Source organism: Helianthus annuus, chromosome 15 (genome assembly GCF_002127325.2).
Source record: "Helianthus annuus cultivar XRQ/B chromosome 15, HanXRQr2.0-SUNRISE, whole genome shotgun sequence".
NCBI classification, from domain to species: Eukaryota; Viridiplantae; Streptophyta; class Magnoliopsida; order Asterales; family Asteraceae; genus Helianthus; species Helianthus annuus.
Genome location: NC_035447.2, coordinates 22,098,047 through 22,123,481, shown reverse-complemented (window position 1 = coordinate 22,123,481; position 25,435 = coordinate 22,098,047). Strand labels below are relative to the sequence as shown.

The 25,435-nt window shown below is 36.5% G+C and overlaps 5 protein-coding genes across 6 annotated transcripts; 2 read left to right on the top strand and 3 right to left on the bottom strand.

The window, feature by feature from the left end:
• Positions 1-399: 399 nt before the first annotated feature.
• On the bottom strand, positions 400-6,159 carry LOC110911098. 2 transcript variants are annotated; one of them, XM_022155677.2, is made up of 10 exons: positions 5,771-6,159; positions 5,213-5,275; positions 4,179-4,263; positions 4,017-4,088; positions 3,731-3,803; positions 3,490-3,535; positions 2,695-2,786; positions 2,521-2,590; positions 971-1,056; positions 400-692 (listed from the first exon to the last, which is right to left on the bottom strand). In XM_022155677.2, exons 1-10 carry the CDS (start codon positions 6,095-6,097, stop codon positions 647-649), a joined length of 960 nt encoding a protein of 319 aa, XP_022011369.1. In that variant the 5' UTR covers positions 6,098-6,159; the 3' UTR covers positions 400-646. The 2 variants fall into 2 exon arrangements, with proteins under 2 accessions (XP_022011369.1, XP_022011368.1); XM_022155676.2 differs by having other exon boundaries at positions 3,731-3,806; positions 5,771-6,158.
• A 2,358-nt stretch (positions 6,160-8,517) lies between these two features.
• LOC110911096 (SUMO-conjugating enzyme SCE1) lies at positions 8,518-11,474 on the bottom strand. Its single transcript, XM_022155674.2, has 5 exons — positions 11,251-11,474; positions 11,052-11,135; positions 9,132-9,284; positions 8,928-9,041; positions 8,518-8,741 (listed from the first exon to the last, which is right to left on the bottom strand). The coding sequence occupies exons 1-5, from the start codon at positions 11,317-11,319 to the stop codon at positions 8,679-8,681; spliced, it is 483 nt and encodes a 160-aa protein (XP_022011366.1). The 5' UTR covers positions 11,320-11,474; the 3' UTR covers positions 8,518-8,678.
• Positions 11,395-12,882, top strand: LOC110911097. The gene is made up of 4 exons (XM_022155675.1): positions 11,395-11,481; positions 12,188-12,268; positions 12,354-12,621; positions 12,705-12,882. Exons 2-4 carry the CDS (start codon positions 12,191-12,193, stop codon positions 12,803-12,805), a joined length of 447 nt encoding a protein of 148 aa, XP_022011367.1. The 5' UTR covers positions 11,395-11,481; positions 12,188-12,190; the 3' UTR covers positions 12,806-12,882.
• Positions 12,883-16,526: 3,644 nt separating this feature from the next.
• On the top strand, positions 16,527-20,465 carry LOC110911095 (probable 2-oxoglutarate-dependent dioxygenase At3g50210). The gene is made up of 12 exons (XM_022155673.2): positions 16,527-16,689; positions 17,383-17,498; positions 17,582-17,700; positions 17,787-17,850; positions 18,717-18,784; positions 19,264-19,322; positions 19,394-19,559; positions 19,687-19,706; positions 19,782-19,828; positions 19,904-19,984; positions 20,061-20,150; positions 20,226-20,465. Exons 1-12 carry the CDS (start codon positions 16,656-16,658, stop codon positions 20,352-20,354), a joined length of 993 nt encoding a protein of 330 aa, XP_022011365.1. The 5' UTR covers positions 16,527-16,655; the 3' UTR covers positions 20,355-20,465.
• Positions 20,221-24,508, bottom strand: LOC110911094 (tRNA-dihydrouridine(16/17) synthase [NAD(P)(+)]-like). The gene is made up of 4 exons (XM_022155672.2): positions 24,140-24,508; positions 21,938-22,044; positions 21,485-21,831; positions 20,221-20,818 (listed from the first exon to the last, which is right to left on the bottom strand). Exons 1-4 carry the CDS (start codon positions 24,392-24,394, stop codon positions 20,439-20,441), a joined length of 1,089 nt encoding a protein of 362 aa, XP_022011364.1. The 5' UTR covers positions 24,395-24,508; the 3' UTR covers positions 20,221-20,438.
• Between the last annotated feature and the right edge of the window lie 927 nt (positions 24,509-25,435).

Here is a 25,435-nt window from a genome sequence, read left to right as displayed (position 1 = left end):
CAGTTGGTACCGATCTCATCCCTACTCTGAATTAAATAACAAAATCCGTTAATGGTCTAACCCTTAACCAAGCAACAACTTAAATACGATATGAAACTTATCAGTTTTTGTACATAGAATATAACATATGTTTAACCATATGTAAAACCAAACTAATCAAAAGCCGTTAACCCGTCTATTTAAACTGGCCAGCTTACCAACCTATTTACGACTTGCTTACCCAATTATTAAAACTCGTTTAAAACATTTACAATTTGATTGCAACCTATTAACTGCCAACTAACACGTTTGATGATACAACCCGCGTATCTGACACACGAGATTGCTATTATTTGGATATGAACTTATAAAACATACCCTTAAACACCAATATCGAAAGTACTTTACCATAACATAAAATTCAACTGAAAAAAGGTTCCGTTGATGTGCATTTTTCACGATCAACCAATCCCAAGCCACCTTTAAGAATTAATAAAAAGCAATACAAGAGTACACTGCATTTGCTGCTTATATGAAAACGAAACGAGAGAAAATTATAAAGATATAAAAGAGTCGTTAATTTATTTAAGTACAAAATGCAGCCTCACGTTACATAATTTGATCCTACTTCGTCCATTACCTTTAACGGCATTGTAGACGTCCAAATTTACCTAGACTTCTTACTCCGCATGCCCATCCTCGATTTAGCAAACCTAAGTTTATGGTCAAAGGAAACATGCCCTAAAAATATTTATTAAAAAAAATAAACGGGTCAACCCATGAACCCGCCAGGTAGAATGAAATACAACACGTTTAGATAAACAGGTTCACGGGTTCAACCTGAAACTGACTCCGACCCGTTTGGAATGAACCCAAAATAGTGAATTTTATGTTAGTTTTTGAACTCAGAAACCACATGATATTGTTTGGGAACGATATAAATGAACAAAACGGGTCAAAAAAGAAAGCAATTGTGGACTTAAAAGGATACTCTAACCGCATCCCTTCACCAGCCACCGATGAGTGTAGAACGGTGCCTTGTAACTGATTCAAAGCTTCGCTAGAACACGCAGTATCCTGCAACAAATTGTCAAGTATACCCCATATAATTAAATTCCATGTATTAGAATATTCGCAGAATCTATACTATATAATAAAAGAAACCAATTTTGGGACACATGTCATTCATTGAAGGTATCTTCATATTATTACTTATCATATATTAATTAAATAAATAAATAATAAATTAATATTAAATCTTAATAATTAATAATCTCAAGCGAAGCTGGTTAACAACGATATTCCTGCATTTAATTAGGAAATCTCATATTTGTATAAAAAATTTAATCATGAAATCAAATGAGTAGATGACCATGAATTAATTAAAATCGTAGATTATCATATAATAATTGCATTTGAATTCTTCCATCTATTTTTTATAGATAATTAATATCAATTAAACGATAATTATAAAATTAAATTTAATAAAATATTAATCAATGTTTATTGGTTCTATACTTTTATTTTTGTGTTCAACTCCCAACTCAAATACAGTAATCAATATGTTTACGTGACATTTATAAATACCATCACCGCAATCACTCCATCCAACGTATATCGAGTATATCCGTTAGTTTTTTTTAAAGATATAATTTTTTATTAGATTCATTCAACCCGTGTGATAAACGGGTTTTTTAAAGATATAACATTTTTATTTTTTATTATACAAATTACATTTATGCAACTCGTGTAATAGACGGGGTTTTTAAAAATATAACTTTTTTTATTATGTAGTATATAAAATTAGATTTATTCAATCCATATAATACATAGGGTTTATAAAGATACAACTTTTTATTGTTTGATATATAAAATTACATGTGCTCAACCCGTATAACACATGAGGTTCTTAAAAATGTAACTTTTTTCATTATTTAATATATAAAATTATATTTACTCAACCCGTACAATACACGAGATTCTTAAAAATACAACATTTTTTTATTATTTAATATATAAAATTACATTTATTCAACCCATGTAATAAACGAGATTTTTAAATATATATTGTTTTATTATTTGATATATAAAATTACATTTATTCAAACCATGTAATAAACGAGATTTTTAAAGAGATATATATATATAGGGGTAGGTTAACATACAAAAGGGCTTATCATACTTCACGTACGCTACGCTTCCAACCGTCCGATCAGGGGAATAATCACGCTTTGGACATGTAATCACGCTTTGGACATGTAATCACACATGGGGGTTAGTTTTTTTGGGAAAATCACGCATGGAACCAAAAATAACGCACGTTATTTTGCTCAAAAATGTAATTACGCACGTTATATCCTTTGTCGCGTACGATAATGTAGGATAAGGCCTTTTGTACATTATACTTATTCTATATATATATATATATATATATTATTCGGTATATAAAATTACATTTATTCAATCCGTGTAATACACGGGATTCTAACCTAGTGAAGATGTATAAGAAAGATACAAATTATATGTACAAAACCAACATACCGCAAAGTCAACAAATGCCACTGGGGTCCCGTATGTACTCTGAATCTTTAATTTCAAAAATCCACGACATCTGCAGATTAACAATGACGGTAACAAACAAGAAAGTTATGCCAAGCTCCATACTTGTATTTAAAAATAAAAACTAAAAAACCGACGAATAAAATGTCCCCGAACCTTGAAAATACTTGAGTAAGCTCTTGCTCAGTACAAGCGGGTCCCAAATTAGCCACAAATATTGTTGGACATGGGGGAGCGGAAGAGTTTCTCTAATCACGCATATGAATTGGCTAGTGTTAATAATCTAAACTTAAACTAGGGATGAGCAGAAAACTGAAAAGACCGAACCGAAACCGAAAAAAACCAATTTAACCGAACCCAAAAAAAAGAACTGCACAAAAAACCGAAAAAACTGAACCGAAACTTACGATTCGGTTACTGTTTTGCATTTTATGAAAACCGAAAAAAAAAAGCAAACCGAACCAAATAACCTAAAAATCAATTTTTTTAATGTTTGTTATACATTGATTTAGGAATTATTAGTTTTATTCTCAAATTTTAAGTATTTATAATAAAAACATTAACATGTTTATTTATCTTTGAAATGATTTATCCATTGCCTACAAAAAAGAACAAAATTTAACATAAAAATTAAATGATTTTCAAAGTATTATAAAAGAAAATGACTTAATAAAAACTTTGGAGAAATACAAAAATAGATTAGAAGTTTGGTTTATGAAAACGATATTAATAATAACTTAAATTTAAACATCTAAGAAAGATTAAATCTTGGATTATACTTTTTTTTAATCTTACTTAATTTTGTTCCAAAAACCGAAAAAAAAAAAAACAAACATATCGGTTATGGTTTCGATTTTACCATAAAACTGAACCGAACCGAACCAAACCGTGCACACCTCGAAATTAAACAAAAATAATAATAATATTAATAAAAGAAACATCGGAACATACCACGCTTGCACCAGTGTTCTCAGGTCGAACATCAAAGCTTCCGTGACTGAACAATTAAAAAGAGAAGTATGTATCTTATTAGAGAGAGTTGCTAATTCTACACGATGACATATGTGTCCTTTTTCCGGCCATTTAATACTAGAGCAACAAGCAATCATGTAAGTACATGTGCGAGTTACGGTTTAAGAAAACACGTTTTAGACAAAAGTAATAAAAATTGTGCTTAAGCAGTGCAGATGACCTTTGTGCAGATGGATAACCAATCATGTTGTAAGCGGAATTACTCAATCCAGGCAAGTGAACGCTGCCAACACCTGCTAGTGCCCAAGCATGTGCAAAACATGTGCAATGTGAGCTTCTAAAATGACGTGTGTACCCCTTACTAACTCGCTATTATGTGATTTTGTCTGGTCATAGATATCAGAAAATAACTGCACGACTAACAACTTGAAAAGTAGCAAAAAACTTTATTCGTGTTCTCTGAACATTTAATTTACACATGACGTGTTTACCCCTCACTAACTCACCAGGATCAGAAATGCCCCTTGTATATGTTGATGACCCTTTTGCCCTCTTGTCAGATCCATGCCTTTCATCATCTAGTTTTACAGTTAACCAAGTTCAATCAAATATGTTTGCCAAATAGATATTAATAGGTAAATATAACTTAATTAATAATAATAATATACCTATTCTTGAGCGTTTAGACCTTGAATTTGATTTTGCGAGGTCAATATGTAGTGTTGAACCCTTCTCGAGATCGAAGACCATCCCCTGAAAACAAACAAGGTGATGTACACCACAAAAAGATAACATTTGCTTATGTTTTTTTTCCTTTGGAGGCAGAAAGCATATGAGAACCTTGGTTTAAAAAGTGTGCCTAGACGTGAGGCCGCCCAACTCAAGGCGTGCGTTTTACAAGAAGCGCACCTGAGAGGAGTTTTTTTAGCAAAAAGTACGCCTCATGTATTTCCAACATTTATGTGCAGCAAATTGTTGTTGTACAGCATGCTTTTCAGGTTGTACATGTATGTAACTTCAATATTAAAACATATATAAAGCTTATTTGTGTCTAAATATCGGATAAATGATGCTAGAAACCTATAGGAAAAATATAAAGAATTATATAATTATTTGTCTCCGTACGAAAAGCGGTGCGCTTTTGCACTTGGCGCCTCGGTTTTAGACCTTGTCGCTTTTGTGCGCTTCTCGCTATTTAAAACCAAGATGAGAACACAAACATCAAAAAGATTTGATATTATTGTAGGTTACTTGTTTTGAAGCAATTTTATCACAAAAAAAGGAACTACGATGCAACTATTTCTGTTTTAGTTTCCAGTATAAATGGATAACAAAGAGCAAAGTGTCATTTTTCACAACTTCATAACATGAAGTTGGAGTGTGTTTGTTGTAAATGCAACATATTACAATTTGCAAATCAGAATTCAGGTTTTAACATATATTATAATTATAAATAAAACATAATGCAAATCGAAATTCTGGTTATAACATATGCTCTAACTTACGTCGTTTATTACTCTAGCCTATAAGATTCCACGTTAAGGATATTACAGCCAAAAATAGCTGACATCATCAAATATGATCTTAGCACATGAGACTTGAGAGTAAAACAAAATACATGCTACCTAAAAAGTTATTATTATCATCTCGACTCTCGAGATACTTCCACAGAAACTCGAAGATGAAAGATAATGGTGCTTACATGTAGGGCGTGCAATGCTGCAAGTGCAGAAGGCTGATCCACGAAGACGGCAAACCCAAATGGCTGGTTAAAACCCATAAAGTTAATTAGAATCATCAACACAAAAATGCAGATAAATAGATAATAGCCGTCTCAAATATAAGTAAATAAATCCCACCCGTAACTTGATAACTTGCTTTACATTTCTATTATCAATCCAAGCAGTTGAAAGCACAATCAATTACAATATGGTCAAGATAATCAATATAACCGAACCATACAAAAAACTAACGGTTCGGTTTCAACTTACACTATTTAGCCAGTGTTTTTGGCAAAACCTAAAAAAGGAAATTGAGCTGTGCCCATCATGAAAACCGAAAACCAAACGGCTTTTTAAAACCAAATTTTCGGTTTTTGGTTACCTAATTGCCGAAATTTTATTCGGTTAACAACCCCTGCAACCCACACTTTATATCTCCATACAATTTCTTACCTTTTTTGTCTAATTGTCACACTTACATGTGCTTGACAAATAACAACCATTTAGAAAATACAATTTTTAAAAAAACTCCAAGATACCTGTGTTTGTGTAGGACTAGGGCTACGAAGGTGACACGATTCATAACCAGGAAACTCACGAAACAAGTTATAAATCTCACGAGGCTTCACGTCATCAGGAAGTCCAGCAATGAACAGCGTACGAACTTCGTCTTGAAACGACGGCGTATACAGCGGTGGAGCGTACGATGCGAATGGAGGTTGCTGCTGCTGGTGGTGGGGGTGGTGGTGGTGGTACGGAGGTACGGCGGCAGGTGGTGGTGGTTGTGCCGCTCCCGGTGGCGGAGGGGGTGGGTGGTGGTAGGAGTATTGCGCCGGTTGTAGGTAGTATGCAACCAGATCGTCCATTGAGGGTTTGAGTTAGATTGTTTGAGCCCTAATTCCCCAAATTGTGGGTTAATGTTTTTGTTGTACAAGTGTTGTTTTGTTGATTATTTTTTGGAGTTAATTATTGTTTTCGTCCATTTGCTTTCTCAAAAATCACTATTTCAGTCAAATAGTTTAAAAATTACGATTTCAGTCCCTGTGGTTTCGCTTTCATAACCATTTCAGTTTATCTCATAACCATTTCAGTCCATGTACTAACAGAATAAATGGATTGAAATAGTTACGAAAGTGAAACCACATGGACTGAAATGGTTACGAAAGTGAAACCACATGGACTGAAATCGTAGTTTTTAAACTAATGGACTGAAATAGTGATTTTTGATAAACCACATGGACGAAAACAGTAATTAACTCTTATTTTTTGTGTTTTGATGTTGCGTGTTTTGTCCTTTAGTTTTGGAAAATGTGATTACGGTCCCTCGAGTTGGTGGTTAAAAGGATTTAGGCGAGAATGAGCCGTTGAGGTTAGGGATGTGTGTGGGTCGGTTTTGGCCGAAAACCATAATTATAACTACGATGTCAGTTAATGGATAACCATAACCGATCGGTTATGGTTAATTGATTTTGAAGGTTATAGTGGGTCGGTTATGGATGGTTAACCACTAATTTGGGCTTAGCTAAAAATAACTCAATTTTTATTAACATAAAATAAATATTATAACATATTTCTGTAAATTAGCATATTACATAGTATACATATAATTTATAATATTAATACAAATTATTACCGTATATTCAAGCAAAGTTATATGATTTATTCCATAAATTAATATAAACATTCAACCAAAACGATATGGAATTAACCAATAACTACTAAAAATGTTCAACCAAAAACATTATACATTAAAAAAATGGTGAAAAGTCCTAAATCCGACAAAGATTCTACTGCATGTCGGTTCGGTTCGATTATGGTGGGTATGAAAACATTGATAACCATAACCGACCCACTACTTTTGGTTTTCATAAAAACCATTAACAAACCCATTGTCTTTTATTTGGTTCGGTTTTTCGGTTAATTCGATTATGAGTCGGTTAATTCGATTTTTTGCACACCCCTAGTTGAGGTATGATATTATGTAGGCGTTAAGTTAAATGGTAAACAGTAAAAGATTACTGTTGCCCCCCTCTCTCTCTCCCTACTGAATATTCGAATTAAAGATGCTTTTAAAGCTTTAAACTAGTTAATCAATCAATTAAACATATAAAAAGAAAAGGAAAAATATTAAAAGGAGGTGAAATCAAGCATATAAGCACTAAACTAAAATTCAGCTTCTTAAGCATTGTGTTGTGTGCAAGTGTAACTCAAATAGAGTTGTAAGCGTTCGATATGGCCCGTTTAAAAAAAAAAGACCGAACAGCTAAGTATAGTTTTGAAAAAGTAGAAACCAAACCAACCAAATGAATTTTTCGGCTAAACTAGTAGCTTTTACAGATTGACAATTTAACAGCTGGATTTTATTGATTGAACAATTTTAATTTTTTTCAAACCCATTAGTTTATACATAAATAATAAAGGTTAACTATACGGTTCAGTTTGCAGAAGGATTCCACGTTTCAAGACGAACCAATCTGTTAAAACTACAAAACCGTAAAATGATATGTTTGGATCTCAAACAGGCTAAACCGTCAACTTGTTTTGACAGTGCAGTCAGTTTCATCGGTTTTAACACCACTGAACTCAAGATGCTGATTATAATGAGTGCTCAAAATTTGACAAAAAAACAACCTTCTCCAAATCATATTTTACCAAACTCTCAACTTGAGCTCACATCAAGCGTGCCTTTTAGACTGCTGGATGTGGGCGTTGGAGGGTGGGCGTTTTGGCTCTTCAAAGCCGGGTATTCCACCCCAGGTTGGCGTTTTAGTTGGCGTTGCCCGCTTGGCGTGGAGATTCTGCCTGGCGAGGGGGCTGGGTGATATGGCGGGCTATGGTTGGCTGGTTCAAAGTAGTTTTTTTTTTAATTTTCTTTGTAGTTTTTTAAAAAATTCCACATGGCTAGCCACGCCCAGCTAAGCGACGCCCAATCACACCCCTAGTTTTTGAGTATTAGCTTGTGGATCCCACCCTCGCCACGTGTCAAGCAATGCCCCCAACCCAAAGCCCTTCCACACCCCATAGTCTTAGTGAATAGTTTGAGCTTTTGAATCTAGCTTACCGGCTAAAAAACACCAATCGTGCAGGACATACGCCTGAGGTTTGAGCGATTTGGATCCACAAAATCAAAAGCAAATGCATCTCTCGATCAGGGTGTGGCCTTCATCCAATCACCCAATATGCATAGCTATTCAAATGCAACAGTGGATGACTGATCAATTTATGCCCTGATCACTGATCTACAATAAGCTCATAAGCGGCATAAACAGATCTACAACCCAGAATATGTTGAAACAGTAGAGCACATAACCACATTAAGATTTTCTTTTCGAATATTAAAATAAGTTACATCCAAGAGAAACAGGCGTCACAGAAAATCATCAAAAGTTCATCAAGATGGTCGTCCTACATGAAATTAACACAAACGATAGCAAACCATGATTTCATCTAAACGAGCGCGGGATATTGCTTTGCTTGCTGGCGGACCCGTTTCTTGTACTCAACAGTATCCTGCATTCATTTTAAGCATCAATCAGAGTTCAAGATCAAAAATCTCAACTTTAGGCTATTTCTTTATACCACTAATAATTCACTATATGATGACACAATCTGATCCCTATGGAAGCCATCATGATATGTATTGCAGTATTGCAGATATTGAAAATGTAAGTAAATATTTTAGGTAAACATGGTTACTTGGATAAAGAGGTGATATCCATCGGTCTGGGCAGGATCAGCAGGGTTGGGGGAATCCAATAAATCCTGGATGCCGACTAGAATTTGTTTAACTGTTATTGCTGGCCTCCAACCCTAGAGACAACAGATATACACAAAATAATAAATCAAAAATAGATATTATTTACACGACAATGATGTTGTGAAGGAGATGTGAGAACTTACACTGTCTTCGTTAAGGATGGACAAACAAACAGTTCCGGAAGGGTAAACATTGGGATGAAAGAAGCCCGGAGGGAATTTACATTTGGGCGGTTTGCTCGGGTAGTCCTCGGTGAAGTGGAGGGTTAGGGGGTAATAGCCGCCCTCCCAGTCAGTCTGCAACAGTAAGACGTAATAAACGAATTACAAATCCATTGTCTTCATACAAGGCTGGCCTAGCTACAAACATTGATGACATACAAATACCTACTTGTAATATACGTTCGAAAAGATACACGAATTTTGTGACAAACAACAGTCTGCATGCAGTAATAGATTCTTGAAATTACTATACTAAATCAGTGAATCTTATTTAGGTTTAAAAACTCGACTACGACACTCACCGTTGGCTTTCGTTTAACTAAGTGTAGTAATCATCACAAAGGACCTAAAACTAGCTACTACCTAATGAAATACCCATTAACATAAGCTGTCATATAATGCTGTAAGATATGAAACCTTCAAAATGTCACAAAAGTCAATGGTATATATGTGAAATCAAAATCTAACAGTGATGCTATACAAACGCCACCCCCAATAGTGTAAACTAGTTTCTGTCACATCATACGTGCCATATGATGTTAAATCAATTCTGCACACCAAAGCATATCACATCATACAGGCTGTATGATAGAGCGAAAAATGGTCATACACGGTACGCCTAATCTATGTTGTCAAAGACGCAAGGCGCAGGCGAGGCGCATTGGCCTCGCCCGTAGCCTAGGCGCAAAAAAAGCGTGGGCTTTTTTAAGAAAAGCGCACAGAGAGAAAAAAAATTATAAAAAATATCTTATGCTTTGAAAATAAATAAGATTCCACATATAAAATAAAAAAAAAAACTATTATATATGCCATCTAAGATCATGTAGGTAATAGTTAGTAGCAAAAGTTTAGGACTTATACACACGTAATGATGCCAAAAGTTACTAGGACTTATACAAACGTTTGCGGTTACTAAAACATTTAAACTAATAGTTCATCATCAATCATCAAAGTCATCAGAACTTCCTTCAACATCAATTGGATATTCAGCTTCGCCTCGCCTCGCCTCGCTACGCCCGAGCGCCTAGGCGCGCGCCTTTTGCGCCTGAGCACCGTTTTTACAAAAAAAAAAAAAAAAAAAAAAACCCATTTCTGCGCCTAAGCTACCACCAGGCGCTATAAGCGCGCCTCGCTGCGCCCGAGCGCCTAGGCGCGCGCCTTTTGCGCTTTTGACAACTATGCGCCTAATGACTTTGTCAGTGATCACATCAGTCAATTCATTGTCAGTCAAGCACATCATACAGGTCGTATGAACTATGATGTGGCGAACACCAACTCATACGGCCCCTCATACAATCCATATGACCAACCCAAATGACCATTTTCCCCTATCATACGACCCATATGCCCATTTTCCCCTATCATATGACCCGAATGACCATTTCCCCCCTATCATACGACCCGAATGACCAGTTCCCCCTATCATACAACCCGAATGACCATGTCCCCCTATCATAAGACCCGTGTGACCATTTTCCCCCTATAATACGACCCGTCTGACCATTGTCTCCTTATCATACGACCCGAATGACCATTTTTGCCCTATCACACGGCCCATATGACATGTCAGTTGTTTGTTTATTAGCACCGACCAAAGCCAAACCTTGGGCATCCTAATTCTGGAAACCGACATACGTACATGACACGATTTGCTAGTTGGGACATATGAATAGATGCAATACTCTCATCAAATATATAAAAAAAAACTTTATTAATGAAACTCACATAATATCTTAAACAAACTTTAATTAAATTCCAGCATACTGAAGCAACATGACAATTCTTAATTCATAAACATGAAAAGTTCAATTAACAAACACAAATCAAAGAAGAAGAACTTACCCCAGTCTTACCGGGAATCGTACAATGCCAAATCATCAAATTCACAGAACCATCAGGCAAACTCTCAGGCTTCGCCACAAAACCCTAGGTACCAAAACTCAAAATCAAACTCAATTCCAAAACCAAATTGAACATCATAAACATATTATGAAAGGAGAAACAAAAGTGAAGATGAAACGATGTGGTTTAGAAGACGAACATGCGGGTGATTCTTTCGCCATGCTTTGCGTTCTTCGGTGAGACGACCACGAGCGATACCACCGGACATGGTTACTTTGGGGTTTCTGGATCTGTTAGTGGAAGAAGAATTGCAGATTGTGAGAAGTCTGCAACTGCAACTGACTTTTTATTGTGGTGAAGAAGACCAAAGTCTTATTCTATTATTCCTCTCAACAACACTCCGCTCCACAATCAATGATGGTCATCAAAAGTAAGAGATTTAGGGGTTATTATGGTTGATTTTATATTTTTTTTTAAATGTACATTTTTCTTCTTTAACTAAAAATAAAACTCTTGAAAATCTAACTAAAAATAAAACTCTTGAAAATCTATCTATACTTTCTATAAAAGGAGAAATCCCAGTGACATAAGAAAAGTTGATGTGTCAGCAAGAGAGCATGTCCAACAAGGTTTTTCTTATGTCATTATTACATCATAAAGCCTAATATATAAATCAGTTTAAAATACATTTAATGCTCTATCAAATCATTGTCTTGTGTATTTTCAAATTTTAAAGGTCTGGCCCACATTCTAAAGGGCAAACCACTGCCCATCTACGAGAAAGTAGCAGCTGGTTCCTTTGGCAAATGTATACTTAGCAGCAGTTGTTGTTATCTTCCGTAATACTTTTAGATCAGCAGATGTTTAACGCTAATTACCGGGAAATTCAAATTCAAATATGCATGGAAATAAGTAATTAGCAATTAATGCATGTCACTCATATTCAACCTCCTGTCAATCATCCTTCTTATATAAGGCTTTTCTTCTCATTTCCCTCTTTATATTTCATCACGCTTTCATCTTCTCTGATTTTGAAATTTGAAATTTAATCACAATCCGAATTCTAAATTAGAAGCATGTTAATATCAGTTGACAATAATAATCTTAGTTTTGTTAACGAATTGAATCCTGTGAAGGATATGTGGAACATGAAGGCGAGAATTATTCGAAAATGGAATCAGGGTTACAAGATGGAGATCATCTTCATTGATGAGAAGGTAATTTGTATCTCTGTTTTTCCGTTTTATTTTAGAAAATGTAGTGTTGTATGCTAAGAAGATAATTTTTTTAAATGTTCTTCAGGGTGCTAAGATTCAAGCAGGTATTAAGAGTCATCTGATACCTGTTTTTGATGGACAGCTGCAAGAAGATGTTGTTGTGATTCTGTTGAAATTTGGTGTTGGTGAGAATAAAGATTTATATAAAATAGTAGTGCAGCCTTATAAAATCAACTTTTATAGATGCACAACTGTTACTCGTGTGAGAGGTTGGCAATGTGTTGAGTATGGTTTCAATTTCAGAGCTTATGAAGATATTCTTCAAGGAGAGGCGTTAAACGCTTTGAGTGTTGGTAGTGTATATTTTTGTAATCGTGTCTTGCTTGTATAATATTAGAGAGTTTTACTTATATTCTTGTATAATGTGATCATATAGATGTTGCTGGATCTGTGATTTCTTGTGGAGATCTTGAAATCTTTGATCGACCTCCAAAGGAGACTAAGAAGATGAATTTCGATATTGAAGATTTGGAATAAGTTGTTGTTTATATGTTCAGTCATGTAGTGATCATAAAATGTATTTAATGATGTTAATAAATAAGATGAAGAATGTTTGTATTTAGTGTGGGATCATGTAATGGTAATAAATGAGGTTTATATTGTTTGTATGTAATGTTGAATCATGGTAATAAATGAGGTCTACAGTTTATTCTTAGGCTGTAGGGTATGGGGAACATCCCCCACCCCGTCGAGCTCCAGCGACGCTGGCACACCACGCCGACCCCCTCCCGTCCCGTCCTCAGCGGCAGCATCTGGACGTTGGCGACGAAGCAAATCTGGTGGGCCCCCTTTGTTTGTGTTTGTGTTTAATTTGTATTTGAAGGTTTAGGTTTCTGCTGTATATTAATGGCGGATTGTATATAGATATAAGAGTGATGTGGGGAAGATGAGAGTACCAGTTGTATATTATAATATATAATATATATTTTAGCCCAAGTATAGCCTTATTTATTTGTTTTGTGACCTGTAGCCTGTAGGTCCGGTCAGCAAAGAGAATTCACATGGGCTAAAAAAGTCATGTTTTTTTTAACTTTTTTTAAGTCTATGTTTTTTTTAAGTTTATGTTTTTTTTTAAGTTTATGTAATGGATTTTAATATTAATAAAATTTTTTTGTTAATTTATTTGTTAAATATTAAAAAAAAAGTAGAAGATTAAAAAATAAAAAAACATAAAAGTGGTGGGGTAGAATCATCTAGGACCATCCTCCTATACCCTCTAATTTTGTGAGATGGACCATCCTTGAGAGGACTATGATGTGGTGCCTACGTGACGAATCATTCTTCAAAGGAGGATAGACACCATACCCTCTGGTCTTAGTGAATATAGTACTTAATTTATAGCTCATTTGTTACTTTAATAAATGTTATAGTTTTACTGATTTATTTTCTGTTTTTATTCATTCAATGTTGTTTTGATATGAATACTCTTTTCATGTAGTGGTAAGGTTTTGCGGTGTACTGTGGGCCTATGGGGCGAGTCACTAGTAATCATTAAACCCTATTGCCATTAGGCTAATGGGCTTGTATGATATGGGTTGGCTTTAACTGACCAACACTAATTTTTACTAACTTATAATAGACTCGTAGATGTTAGACTTGTTCCAAGACTTACATCATAAGATTAAAAGAAACCAAGCACAAGACTTTCGTAACTGGTAACCAAACACAAAAGTATAGGCTAAGTTAACCAAAAAATTCACATGACATAAGTTAAATGCCAAATTCAATCCAATCAACACATTCGGTTATGGTTCATTTAAAATGGAGTAAATTTCAAAGTTCGTCCTTTATGTATGTCTAATATATCAAAGTATGTCCTTTATCTTTAATAAGCTCAGAAAACATCCTTAATGTTTGAAAAACCAATCAGGTTATGGCCTTTACCCTAAACCTTGTTTGTTTTCCCAGTTAAGTCAGGTCACATGTGAAGCACATGAGGGCATTAATGTCATTCTACCTACCAATATATATATATACACCCACACATACATACAGAACACACACACTGTCATCTTTCTCTCTGCTCTCTCTCTCTCTCTCTACTACCACTACCACCACCACCCCACCACCACCACTACCACCACCGCAAAACACAACCTGCAACAATACACCTCCGACTAACACCACTTCAGCCACCACCACACTTCAGCCACCGACCACACCACATCAGTCCCCCGTCGGTGACCATCACCTCCACAAACAAAAACAAAATCAAATCCAAATTAACGAAAGAATCAAATCAAATCAAATCCAAACAAACCTACAAACAAAATCAAACATACACAGGCCTCTGCCACCGCGCCACCTGACCACCGCCGCTGCCACCGCGCCACCTGACCACCGCCGCTGCCACCGCTCCCCCTACACAACCCTTTTCCACCCGAACCTACACCGTCTGAGTCATCAAACTCGCCACCACCACCGCCACGTAAACCACCAGCCACCACCAATTTCAACCGCCGGTCTGCCAACACCACCTCCACTTGCAATATCTATCACGAACAAAACCTGCCACCATCTTCCAAAAGCCCGATTCCTTTGATTAGATGATGAATCAGTAGGGTTTTCGAGTTTTTTTTTTAGGTCAACAAAAATCCCCAAATTTCACCACCACAACCGTTAGATTAGAAAGACAGGGTTTTTCTTTTTGTTTTGTAGAGAGAGATGATAGTTTACAAAAACTTGAAATTGAAGAGGATTGTAGGGTTTGAGTTTTCGTAGAGAGAGAGAGAGAGAGGGGCTGGTAGTAGAGAGAGAGAGAGCAGAGAGAAAGATGAGAGTGTGTGTTCTGTATGTATGTGTGGGTGTATATATATATTGGTAGGTAGAATGACATTAATGCCCTCATGTGCTTCACATGTGACCTGACTTAACTGGGAAAACAAACAAGGTTTAGGGTAAAGGATATAACCTGATTGATTTTTCAAACATTAAGGATGTTTTCTGAGCTTATTAAAGATAAAGGACATACTTTGATATATTAGACATACATAAAGGACGAACTTTGAAATTTACTCTTTAAAATGCATAACTAAGCCATGTACACCCTTACCCATGGTTTTCAAGACCGAACCGACCGCTTAAACCAGGTAAACAGAGAATTGGACGTCATACCGTTAGACAAAAATAGACAATTGTGTTATGGACCATACAATTTAGAGATTCCAGTCGAACTACTAGACACGATTTACATATAATCTGAGCATACCATAGAAAAGCAGATCTAGACGTATCACAATGAAACAAATCTAGGCATGGGGGTGACCATGGTGACTCCCACACAAGTGGTTGCACGTAAACAAAAACAAGGTTAACACGATTAACTAAGACTGCGGGGTGTAGGGGGCTTGAGTTGAGGGCATTGCTCGACACGTGGCGGGTGCGGGTCCACAAGGTAATTCTTTAAAAGGAGTGTGGGGTGGCGTGGCCAGCCATGTGGATTTTGATAATTTTTTTTTGTTTTAACTATTTAAAATATCATTTAATTAAATTAACAAACTAACTAAAATAGAAGATTTGCATATATTTTTTAAAAACTACAAATAAAATAAAAAAAGTTACATAAAATAGAAAAAAAGATTAAAAACTTCATGATTTATACATGTCATATTTTTTCAAGATTTCTTGTTTCATTTGCAACGTCAATTCCAATTTTGAGCCGGTAAGGTGATTGACGGGCATGACGAGAAATTTCATATCTTCGCGTTTTTCTTTTAGAGATGTTTTTTATCATACGACGCTTGGATATTTTTCCTCATCTCGATCCTTTGTTGTTGGATGATTCTTTTAGAGATGTTTTTTTTATGGTACGACGCTTGGATAGTTTTGGTTAAATGGATGTATTGTAGAGAATTAGGTGGGTTGAATTTATAAAAAAAAATATAGAGATAGAATAAGTAGAGAAGTGGTAAAAAATTGGTGAGTATTTATAATTTTTAAAAAAAGAAATATTTTTTTTAAATAAAGTAACCGTTTGGCAACGGCTAACCCAAATGGTCATCTCTCACCAGCCAATACAAGCCAGCCACCTCACCTCCCCCCCCCCCCCCCGCCCCACACCAGACTTCAAATCCATACCAGCGGGGCAACGCCATAGCCAATGCTAATCTGGTGCGATTTAACAAGCGTTGCTTGGCAACCCTCGCCTCAACCACGTCTCGTAGCCTAATAGCAAAAACCACTTTCAATTCCATGTGCTCTAACAATATAATAAAACAAAAAATGAAAACCTTCACTATATACACTTTGCCAATTGGATTCCACCATTAGAGTAGGTACACTGAGTGAGTAACCAACCGTAATCATAATCTCCGGCACCACCATCACCATGACCACCAATTTCCAATCAATCCCTCTCATCGGTAACTTTCTTCTTTCATCATACAATTTCTCCTACTTCCACACCAAATCAATCCATTCAAACACAATATTATCAATTCACTTCACCTTATCTGCATTTATAAATAATTACATAAAGTAGATTCAGATTCATCTTTATCGGCACAAATTGTATTATAAATCTAGAAGCATATATTCCATTTTTGAGTAAGAATATAGTCAAAATTGATGAGAATTCGTTTAGTTGCACAGAATTTGGTGATTCAATTAGCAATCAGAAAAAAAAAAAAATTAATAATAAGTGTCTAGATTTATATCATCTGCTAATATTATAGTGTTACATAGCATCTCCTTATTGCGTTTCTGAATGTTTTGATAACGTAGATTCAGATTCGCCTTGCGATATTCATCGTCAATTATCGGCACTGATATGTGTTATGAATCTGGAAGCATATACTCCATTTTGAATAACAACACATAAGAATTGATGAGAATTTGTTTGTTGCAGACTTATAAATAAATTAGCAGTTAGAAAACTATGATTTGGAGCTATATCTTGTTTTAGATTTGGAAAGTAGTTTTCTGGATTCAGGAAACATTACGTTTTGATGTTTTGTTTTGTGTGAATTAAAAAAAAAAAAAAAAAAAAAAAAAAAAAAAAAAAAAAAAAAACCTGTTGATTTGTAGTATCTGGTTTACTTTTCATGATGTGGCAGATATTAGTCCTCTGGTAGCTAAGTGCGATGATCCAAACGCCATGGAGGACAAAGGTTTCGCCGAAGTTGTTAGACTTCTAGATAGTGCTTGTAGGGATGCCGGTTTCTTTTATGTGGTAATTTCTCTCACCTTTGTTTGCAACCTTGTATAAGCTTCTTGATCGTTTAACAAACAGATATTAATCTGTTATTTAAACAGAAAGGTCACGGCATTCCTGATTCTCTTATCAAAGACGTAAGAGATATAACACACAACTTCTTCGATCTACCTTACGAGGAGAAACTCAAGATTGAACTATCTAGTGAAACTGGATACAGGTTTTCCCTGAATTATATTAACATCTTCACTTCATCAAAGTTAATAGAAAATACATTTTTACAATCATCCGATGTTTAAAGCGCAGGGGATACCAGCGAGTTGGTGTGAATGTAACTAAAGGTGTACCTGATAGGCATGAAGCTATTGATGTAAGCTTTATATTGCTGCCTTGTGTACTTCAAACTTTATAGGTGGTTCTAGGGCTGTAAATGAACTGAACAAACATGTACAGAGGCATGTTCGTGTTCGTTCATTTAACTTTAACCGAACACGAATGTATAATCGAACACATTTTTTTGTTCGTGTTTGTTCATTAAGAAAATGGGCATGTTCGTGTTCGTTTAAACCTAAACGAACATAAACAAACAAACTTAAAGGAACATAATTTAACAAACATAAAACAACACAAATAAACATCATTTAACAAAAACAAACGAACACGAATGAACATAATTGACCAATCATAAATGATCACAAACGAGGATAAAGTAGTTGTTCATATAAACTACTGACTAATTATGATAAATTTTATTGGACAACCCAACTACTAATTAGTTTAAGAAGTTAGAAAGGTCTTTTGTATGTTTATATTTATATAAATATAACTACTTATGTAATTTATTAAGATCTAAACGCACATAAATAAAACGAACATAAGCGAACGTTAACGGACATAAATGAATGAACAAAAGGTGTGTTCATGTTTGTTTGTTTAGTTAAATGAACAAAAAAAAATTGTCCATGTTCATTCGTTTATTAAATAAACGAGCTTCCCGCCGAACAGGTTCACGAACAGTTCATGAACGTCCGGTTCGTGTACAGCCCTAGGTGGCTGTATATGGCATAAACTTTATAATTAGTTCCATTTTTTGGTTCTTCGCTTAAATTGATAAGAATGTAATTCATGGTTCTTTAAGTGTAAGCTTGTGCAGGTCGTCTCATGTACGACTTCTATCCACTTGGTAGATGTAGTAGAATTTGTTTCTTATCATCTTATAATTGCCTTTTTTAATAGTGTTACAAAGAATTAAGCAAAGGGATGTATGGAGATCTTGGCGACCCGTTAGTCGGTACCAACAAATGGTATGTGACACTTTGAACTCCCACATTCATATCACAACTTGGGATTGTTATCATTTACAAAAGAGTAAAGTACACAAACAGTCCCTGTGGTTTTCCATAATTTTGGATTTGGTCTCTAGCTTTCCAAAAGTACACAGATGGTCCCAGTGATTTGCACTTTGTAACGCATTTAGTCCTCAACTTTTGCCAAAATACATGGATGGTCCATGTGGTTTGCCCTTTGTAACGCATTTAGTCCATAACTTGAACCTCCTGAAACCTTCGGATTTGTTGGTTGAGGACTAAATGCGTTACAACCACAGGACCATCTGTGTACTTTTGGAAAGCTATGGACTAAATCCAAAATTTTGGAAGACCACACGGGCTATTCGTGTAGTTTACTCTTTACAAAATTTGGTCTTAGAGTTTTAGTAGATCCATACTTGAGCGGCCTATGCACATGTTAAGCTCATTGTAAATGTTATCTTTTGTATATATAGGCCAACGGACCCCCCTAACTTTAAGAAACTTATGGAGGAGTATCTTGTCCTCTGCACAGGTATCTTAATTTAAATGCCATTCAGTGTTATTGTTTCTATGAATCATTGATCATCGATTGCTCGTAACTAGAGTTATCAAGAAAAATCATGCGAGGGATAGCTCTGGCACTTGGTGGCTCCGTAGATGCATTTGAAGGAAAAATAGCCGGAGATCCATTTTGGGTGTTGCGTATAATAGGTTATCCTGGTGTCACGCCTATAAGTGATGAGTGCTTGCCAAAAAATGATATCGGATGGTAATTCAGTTAGTGGTATCGATTATCGAACAGTTTCGTTTTTTTTTTTCCTTCAGATTTGCTGGCTCTCATTATGTTTCTTTTCTTGTTATGTTAATTGTTACCATCTCTTGTCCAAATCATCCAGTGGGGCCCACACAGATTACGGTAAGTTTCTCAAATTCAGACTCCGGAGTCTCTCGTTTACAGTGTCGTTAAAGGAATTTATGTGTCGTGTTGCAGGTTTATTGACATTGGTTAATCAAGACGATGACAAAACTGCACTTCAGGTATCTGTTTTCTTAAAAATAAATATTTTTGATTATTCTTAAAAATGCTAATTTGCAATTACTGGATTTGTGAAGGTGAGAAACCTTTCAGGCGAGTGGATATCAGCAGTTCCCATCCCTGGAACATTTGTCTGCAATATCGGTGATATGCTTAAGGTACATAATACAGAAGGGCCCCCACTTTATGCACTAAACTTGTTGAATATCCTATATAATGTTCGATATACTGCAGATTTTAACAAATGGTGTTTATGAATCAACGCTGCATCGGGTGATTAACAACTCTCCAAATTTCAGAGTCTGCGTAGCGTACTTTTATGAGGTCGGTCTTTCTTTTTGTGTTTTCTTGTTTGTTGTTGTTTTGATCTTCAATTGCGTATTTTCATACTGTGAGCAGACAAACTTTGATGCTGTTATAAGTCCCTTGGATGTTTGCTTAACGAAGACGGGTGGAAACAAGAAACTTGCAACAGCTGTTTATGGGGAGCATCTAGTTAGTAAAGTTACCACTAATTTTGCATATTGATGTTCAATTGAGGACAGAATTGCTATTCCATATTTATATCAAAGTGTATAATTAAAACAAAATGTGGTTTTGTAACAACCGGTATCAGCTATAAGGTGTTAAGTTCACTTCCGGGCGCTTTGTTTTCACATAAAGAGGGAACCGAACACCACGAGCCCGAAGCCGATCAACCACGCTATAAAGATACTCAAAACTGAGCTTCCGTTTAACATTGAAATCATCGCGTATATCAGGATGCGTCTCAAACCATTTCCTTAACATCCCGTAAACATGAGCAATTATAATATTCCATCGAACAGGGTACTTCTCGCAAAGCTTTAAGTACTCAACCACCAAGTCACCACGATCCAGTTTTCCGTCTTCGAAACCATCTTCACCATCTTCAACCCATTCACCACTTCTGAATCCACCAAATAGTGCTGGGTTGTCAAGGAGAGCCTCTGCTGACATCACTCCTTCAACACCTGTAGTTGCATGTTTTGGTTAACCTGACTCGTATTTTGTATATGATATGTTCCCCAATATAACCTGTAACCCGTTACCAAACCTCTGGGTGAGCATGGGTTGGTTCGGTTATGGGCTAAAACTGAACGCTAACCAAGTTTCGGTTTCTAGATTTTCATAAATAATCGGTTTTGGTTATAAACAGTTCGGCCGGATCGTTTATTAGAAAAAAAAAATGGTTCAGTTAATTTGGTTATTAGAAAAAATGGTTCAACTAATTCAGACATGACTAGATTCAGGCTGATTTCAATTAATATATTCAATCATATTTTGATCACATAAAATATAAATATTATTAATCTTTTTATATTATAAATGAGAATAGTGACAAGTAATATGTTTTTATATAAAAATATGACAAACCTTTCCCGGCATAAACCCTTGTGTATGCAGGAGCTTCGTGCACCGGGTTTGCCCTTTTGAAGTAAAAAAAATATATATATCAAATGTTGCTTTTAGTGTCGGTTCGGTTAATTTGGTTGTTTTTACATACATAACCATAACCGGATCATCAAATTCAGTTACAAAAGTTCGGTTATTTTAGCTCAATTTTCGATTATGGTTCAGTTATTATTATTATATATTTTATCACCCCTAACCATACCCGCTCATTTTGCCACCTCTACCTGTGGTTTTCAAACAGCTTTGAACATCATCCATGTGACGGATATTCCCGTTTGCAAGAACCGGGATTTTGACAGCGTCTTTTACAGATTTAATGGCATCCCAATTAGCCCTTTCTCGGGTTCTTCCATCTCTTGTTCGGCCGTGAACGGCTATTAGTGAACAACCGGAATCTTCTAGTAACTTGGCGTAGTTTATAGTGTCTTGTAGTACTGGAAATATACGGATTTTGCAGGATACAGGGACACTAAGATTGGTGGCTAGTTTATCAACTAGAGATTTAACACGAGGAAGATCGTCCATAAGAAACGCGCCATAGTTTCCGGTCCGGGCAATCCGTTGAGGACACCTTAAAATATAGAACACGATATACGTTAGACGCAGAAGAATAGACTGGTTCGTGATCTTCATTCACATTTTCGATGCATTCAAGGGTGTTAGAAGACAAGGCTTACCCTAAATTAATGTCAACATAATCACATAAGGATTCCACTTGGTATGCTGCGTCTAGTAAGATATCTGGATCGTTTCCACAGAACTGGACAAACAGTGGCCGATCTTCCTGTTACATGAAAATGCAAATTTTGTATCTCACAGTTCAGATTGTTAGTTTTTTGTTGCAGACACTAAAGTTGAAGCGATATATCTCTCTAACAATGTCATGAATATCATAAACCATAGGCTGCTGAATTAATTCGATACGGATACTGTTGGCCTAAACATGAGATAGAGAGAGAGAGTCTACTCACACTCACACGCACACTCAAGCTGGTGTAACCGAACATTTAGGGGGCGTTTGGTTCGCAGGAATTCAATGGAATTTAAGGGAATTGGAATTTGAATTCTATCACTTAACATGTTTGGTTCACAGAATTTGATGGAATTGGAATCCAAATTCCAATCTTCATGTGTTTGGTTGACAATGGAATTGGAATTGGAATTAGGTTACGAATTCCTTCAAATTCCTTTAACTAAAGGAATTCAAAATCCTTCCTATATGTGAAGGAATTAAAGTAAATTCATTGGAATCTTCATCCGTTTCGACCCGCACCGTTTCAACCCGTACCATTTCGACGCAAACAGTTTCGACCCGTAACGTTTTGATGCGAACGGTTTCGACCCGTACAGTTTCGAATCGAACCGTTTCGACCCATATCGTTTCGAACCGAACCGTTTCAAATCGAACCGTTTCAACCCGTACCGTTTCGAGCAGTACCGTTTCGAACCGAACCGTTTTGACCCGTACTGTTTCGAATCAAACTGTTTCGACCTAAACCGTCTCGAATCGTACCGTTTCGACCAGTACCGTTTTGACCCGTACTGTTTCGAATCGAACCGTTTCGAATCGTACCGTTTCGACCGGTGCCGTTTCGACCAGTACTGTTTCGACGCAAACCGTTTCGACCCGTACCGTTTAGAATCGAACCGCTTCGATCTGAACCGTTTCGACCCGAACCGGTGGTTGTGGGTGCCGGGGTGATGGATTCCAACTCATTTGACAACCAAACACAACAAAAATGGAATTGAGATTCCAATTCCAACAATTCCAATTACAATTGGAATGTTTAAATTCCAAATCCAATTCCTTCAAATTCTAATTCCTACACAAATTCCAATTCCAATTCCAAATCATTCCGCGAACCAAACGCCCCCTTAGTGAACTGTTTGGTGGAAAGTTTGTTTATATAACAAACAAACCAATGTTTTAAAATCCGGTTTTTTAATCATACCGGATTAGGCACAAAAATGGTTTAACCGGTTGAACCGGGTTATGCCGGGCGGTTCAACCGGGTTGACTAGTTAATTGTATAATTTCAAAAATTACAACATTAACTCAAAAAATAATCCAAAATTGGATTAAAATGAAAATCTGGAACGGACGATGGGGTGATGGAAGTCTGGAACAAGCCACGAATGATGGAGTGATGAAGCAAGTTTTGAATTTGATCGATGGGGATAAAATATTAAAAGTTGTTAGGTTAAAGCTAAGAGTAAACATGGAGATGAGACGATAAAAAGTAAAATCCTAACCCAAAAACAGACTTGAGACGGTACCGGTATAACGGTTCAAACCGGTATACCGGATTTTACCGGCGGTACAAATTCTATGCCGTTTCTCCTACTTACCGGGGTGTTTCGGACCGGATTTACATCCGAAAACGGTAATACCGGTATAACCGGCCGGTATTTACCGGTTTTTAAAACATTGAAACAAACATGAACAAAAATTTATGCTTGTTTAGATTTCTAGCGAACGAACATGAGAAACACGAACATGTTTATTTCTTAACGAACAAAAAAAATTGTTGATCAACAGTTAGACAGTTAGTATTAAGGTTCCAATGCCCCTGTTTTTGTTTAGTCTGTTCGTTTACAGGCCTATATGAGTTTACAAGTAATACTAAACTAGACTAGGAACTCGCCGAAGATGCAAAAAAGTGGGTACCGAATCGGTACAGAAGAAAATGATTCGAATTCGGTATCGCTACCAAATGCTCATCCCTAAACTAGTCTATGAAGCTGTAATCGTGTCGTATTTGTATTTGTATTTCATTTCCAATCTTGTAATTCGATGTTCAAAAGTTGAAACTTGTTATTAAAGCTATTGAAATTAGGTACAACATTTAGGTTTTAAATTAACAAAAGCAATTACGTACCTCACAGGTGCTAAATTCTCTTAACCGAAACTTCTTACTCTCCGCAAAGCTGCGAGAGTGAAGCATCGGCGTGTAAGCAGCTTCGGCGCCGTACTTCCGGCAAAGCATTCGGAAGGGGAGCTCTGAACCGTCGTACATTGGCGCCACTATAAGTTTCGGCTGCTTTATTTTTCTCCAGTGGGCCCATGCTCTCTCGTTTGACCTTAAATGTTGCTCGTCGGTAACGTAATTGCAAGTATAAGAAGGAGATAACATTCCGCACGTGGTAGGGTGGTGAGGCGGTGGATAGACAACGGAAACCGTATGGTGTGTACTGTGTAGGAGTGATTGTGGATCATAAAATTGGATAGACTGTTTGTTGATGTCATCTGACTTTGACAACAAATATAATCACTTTTCATTTATTTATTTTATTAAACGGGCGACAAATTACGCGATAACCTCCTCTTGAATAGCAAATCTAATTCTAGAAATAACAAAACTCTGGTTCTTCAGCGTCGAGAAATTACGTGCATGACCTTTTGCACTCTATCCAAGAAATCGGCAGATTTGGGGGCGAAGGACCCAAAAGTATCAAAGGCAAAGGGAATGAAGACATATTAATTATCGGCACAAGCTTTTTCATGCTTAGCGACTTTCCCTGATTCTGCCTTCAACACAGCTTGCCAGCCACGAAGCGGTTTCCCTGAGCCCAACAAGAGGGGACACCCTGGTACGATCGACACAAGCGTGTTTTCCCACTTTCCCAACCAAACAGAAGAACATATGTTGACCGAAGAGTGGACCCCCCTTTAAGCGCGTCCGTCAGGAAATTCACATGGGCTTCTTTTTGTGGGGAAATTCATGCCCGCTTAAGCACATCACATAAGACATCCCTGACCAAGTCATGTTTGTATTTGAAACCTGGTAACTCCTTACGATGGACCGCATGCTTCCCAAAGTTATCCAAACAAACCTTGCGGCAAACTGGACAAGGCTCATTAACCGGGAACAATGAAATCATTAACTGGTATTTAAGGATGGACAGATACTCAACTGCTGACATGTGTTGGCCTAGACCTTCTATGGGGACAACGGTCAGAAAATCTTGATTATGGGGCCCCGAAGGCATTCTAACACCGCTTTCTGGTGCAAGGATAGGTCAAACTTCTCTCACAAACCCTGAACGGTTTTACTAAACGCCTATCGTGGAGAAAAAGGGAGATACGGGCGACAACGACGATTAGTTAGTCACACGACGCCAATTCACACATCCTTAAACGTCCATTAATGGTTGACGACAGATGAGACAACAAG

What these genes read in the sequence shown, in the direction of transcription:
- LOC110911098 (XM_022155676.2), bottom strand. Translation starts at nt 6,097, where the DNA reads ATGGACGATCTGGTTGCATACTACCTACAACCGGCGCAATACTCCTAC. An exon ending in GTCTAAACGCTCAAGAATAG is followed by an intron (nt 4,089 to 4,178) that starts GTATATTATTAT and finishes CTGTAAAACTAG; the next exon opens with ATGATGAAAGGCATGGATCT. An exon ending in AGAACACTGGTGCAAGCGTG is followed by an intron (nt 2,787 to 3,489) that starts GTATGTTCCGAT and finishes ATGCGTGATTAG; the next exon opens with AGAAACTCTTCCGCTCCCCC.
- LOC110911096 (XM_022155674.2), bottom strand. Translation starts at nt 11,319, where the DNA reads ATGTCCGGTGGTATCGCTCGTGGTCGTCTCACCGAAGAACGCAAAGCA. An exon ending in GGCGAAAGAATCACCCGCAT is followed by an intron (nt 11,136 to 11,250) that starts GTTCGTCTTCTA and finishes TTTGGTACCTAG; the next exon opens with GGTTTTGTGGCGAAGCCTGA. An exon ending in CGATTCCCGGTAAGACTGGG is followed by an intron (nt 9,285 to 11,051) that starts GTAAGTTCTTCT and finishes TTACTGTTGCAG; the next exon opens with ACTGACTGGGAGGGCGGCTA.
- LOC110911097 (XM_022155675.1), top strand. Translation starts at nt 12,191, where the DNA reads ATGTGGAACATGAAGGCGAGAATTATTCGAAAATGGAATCAGGGTTAC. An exon ending in TCATCTTCATTGATGAGAAG is followed by an intron (nt 12,269 to 12,353) that starts GTAATTTGTATC and finishes AATGTTCTTCAG; the next exon opens with GGTGCTAAGATTCAAGCAGG. An exon ending in GTTAAACGCTTTGAGTGTTG is followed by an intron (nt 12,622 to 12,704) that starts GTAGTGTATATT and finishes GTGATCATATAG; the next exon opens with ATGTTGCTGGATCTGTGATT.
- LOC110911095 (XM_022155673.2), top strand. Translation starts at nt 16,656, where the DNA reads ATGACCACCAATTTCCAATCAATCCCTCTCATCG. An exon ending in GTATCTTGTCCTCTGCACAG is followed by an intron (nt 19,323 to 19,393) that starts GTATCTTAATTT and finishes GCTCGTAACTAG; the next exon opens with AGTTATCAAGAAAAATCATG. An exon ending in CCAAAAAATGATATCGGATG is followed by an intron (nt 19,560 to 19,686) that starts GTAATTCAGTTA and finishes CAAATCATCCAG; the next exon opens with TGGGGCCCACACAGATTACG.
- LOC110911094 (XM_022155672.2), bottom strand. Translation starts at nt 24,394, where the DNA reads ATGTTATCTCCTTCTTATACTTGCAATTACGTTACCGACGAGCAACAT. An exon ending in TATGTTGACATTAATTTAGG is followed by an intron (nt 21,832 to 21,937) that starts GTAAGCCTTGTC and finishes CTATATTTTAAG; the next exon opens with GTGTCCTCAACGGATTGCCC. An exon ending in AAGCTGTTTGAAAACCACAG is followed by an intron (nt 20,819 to 21,484) that starts GTAGAGGTGGCA and finishes ATGCAACTACAG; the next exon opens with GTGTTGAAGGAGTGATGTCA.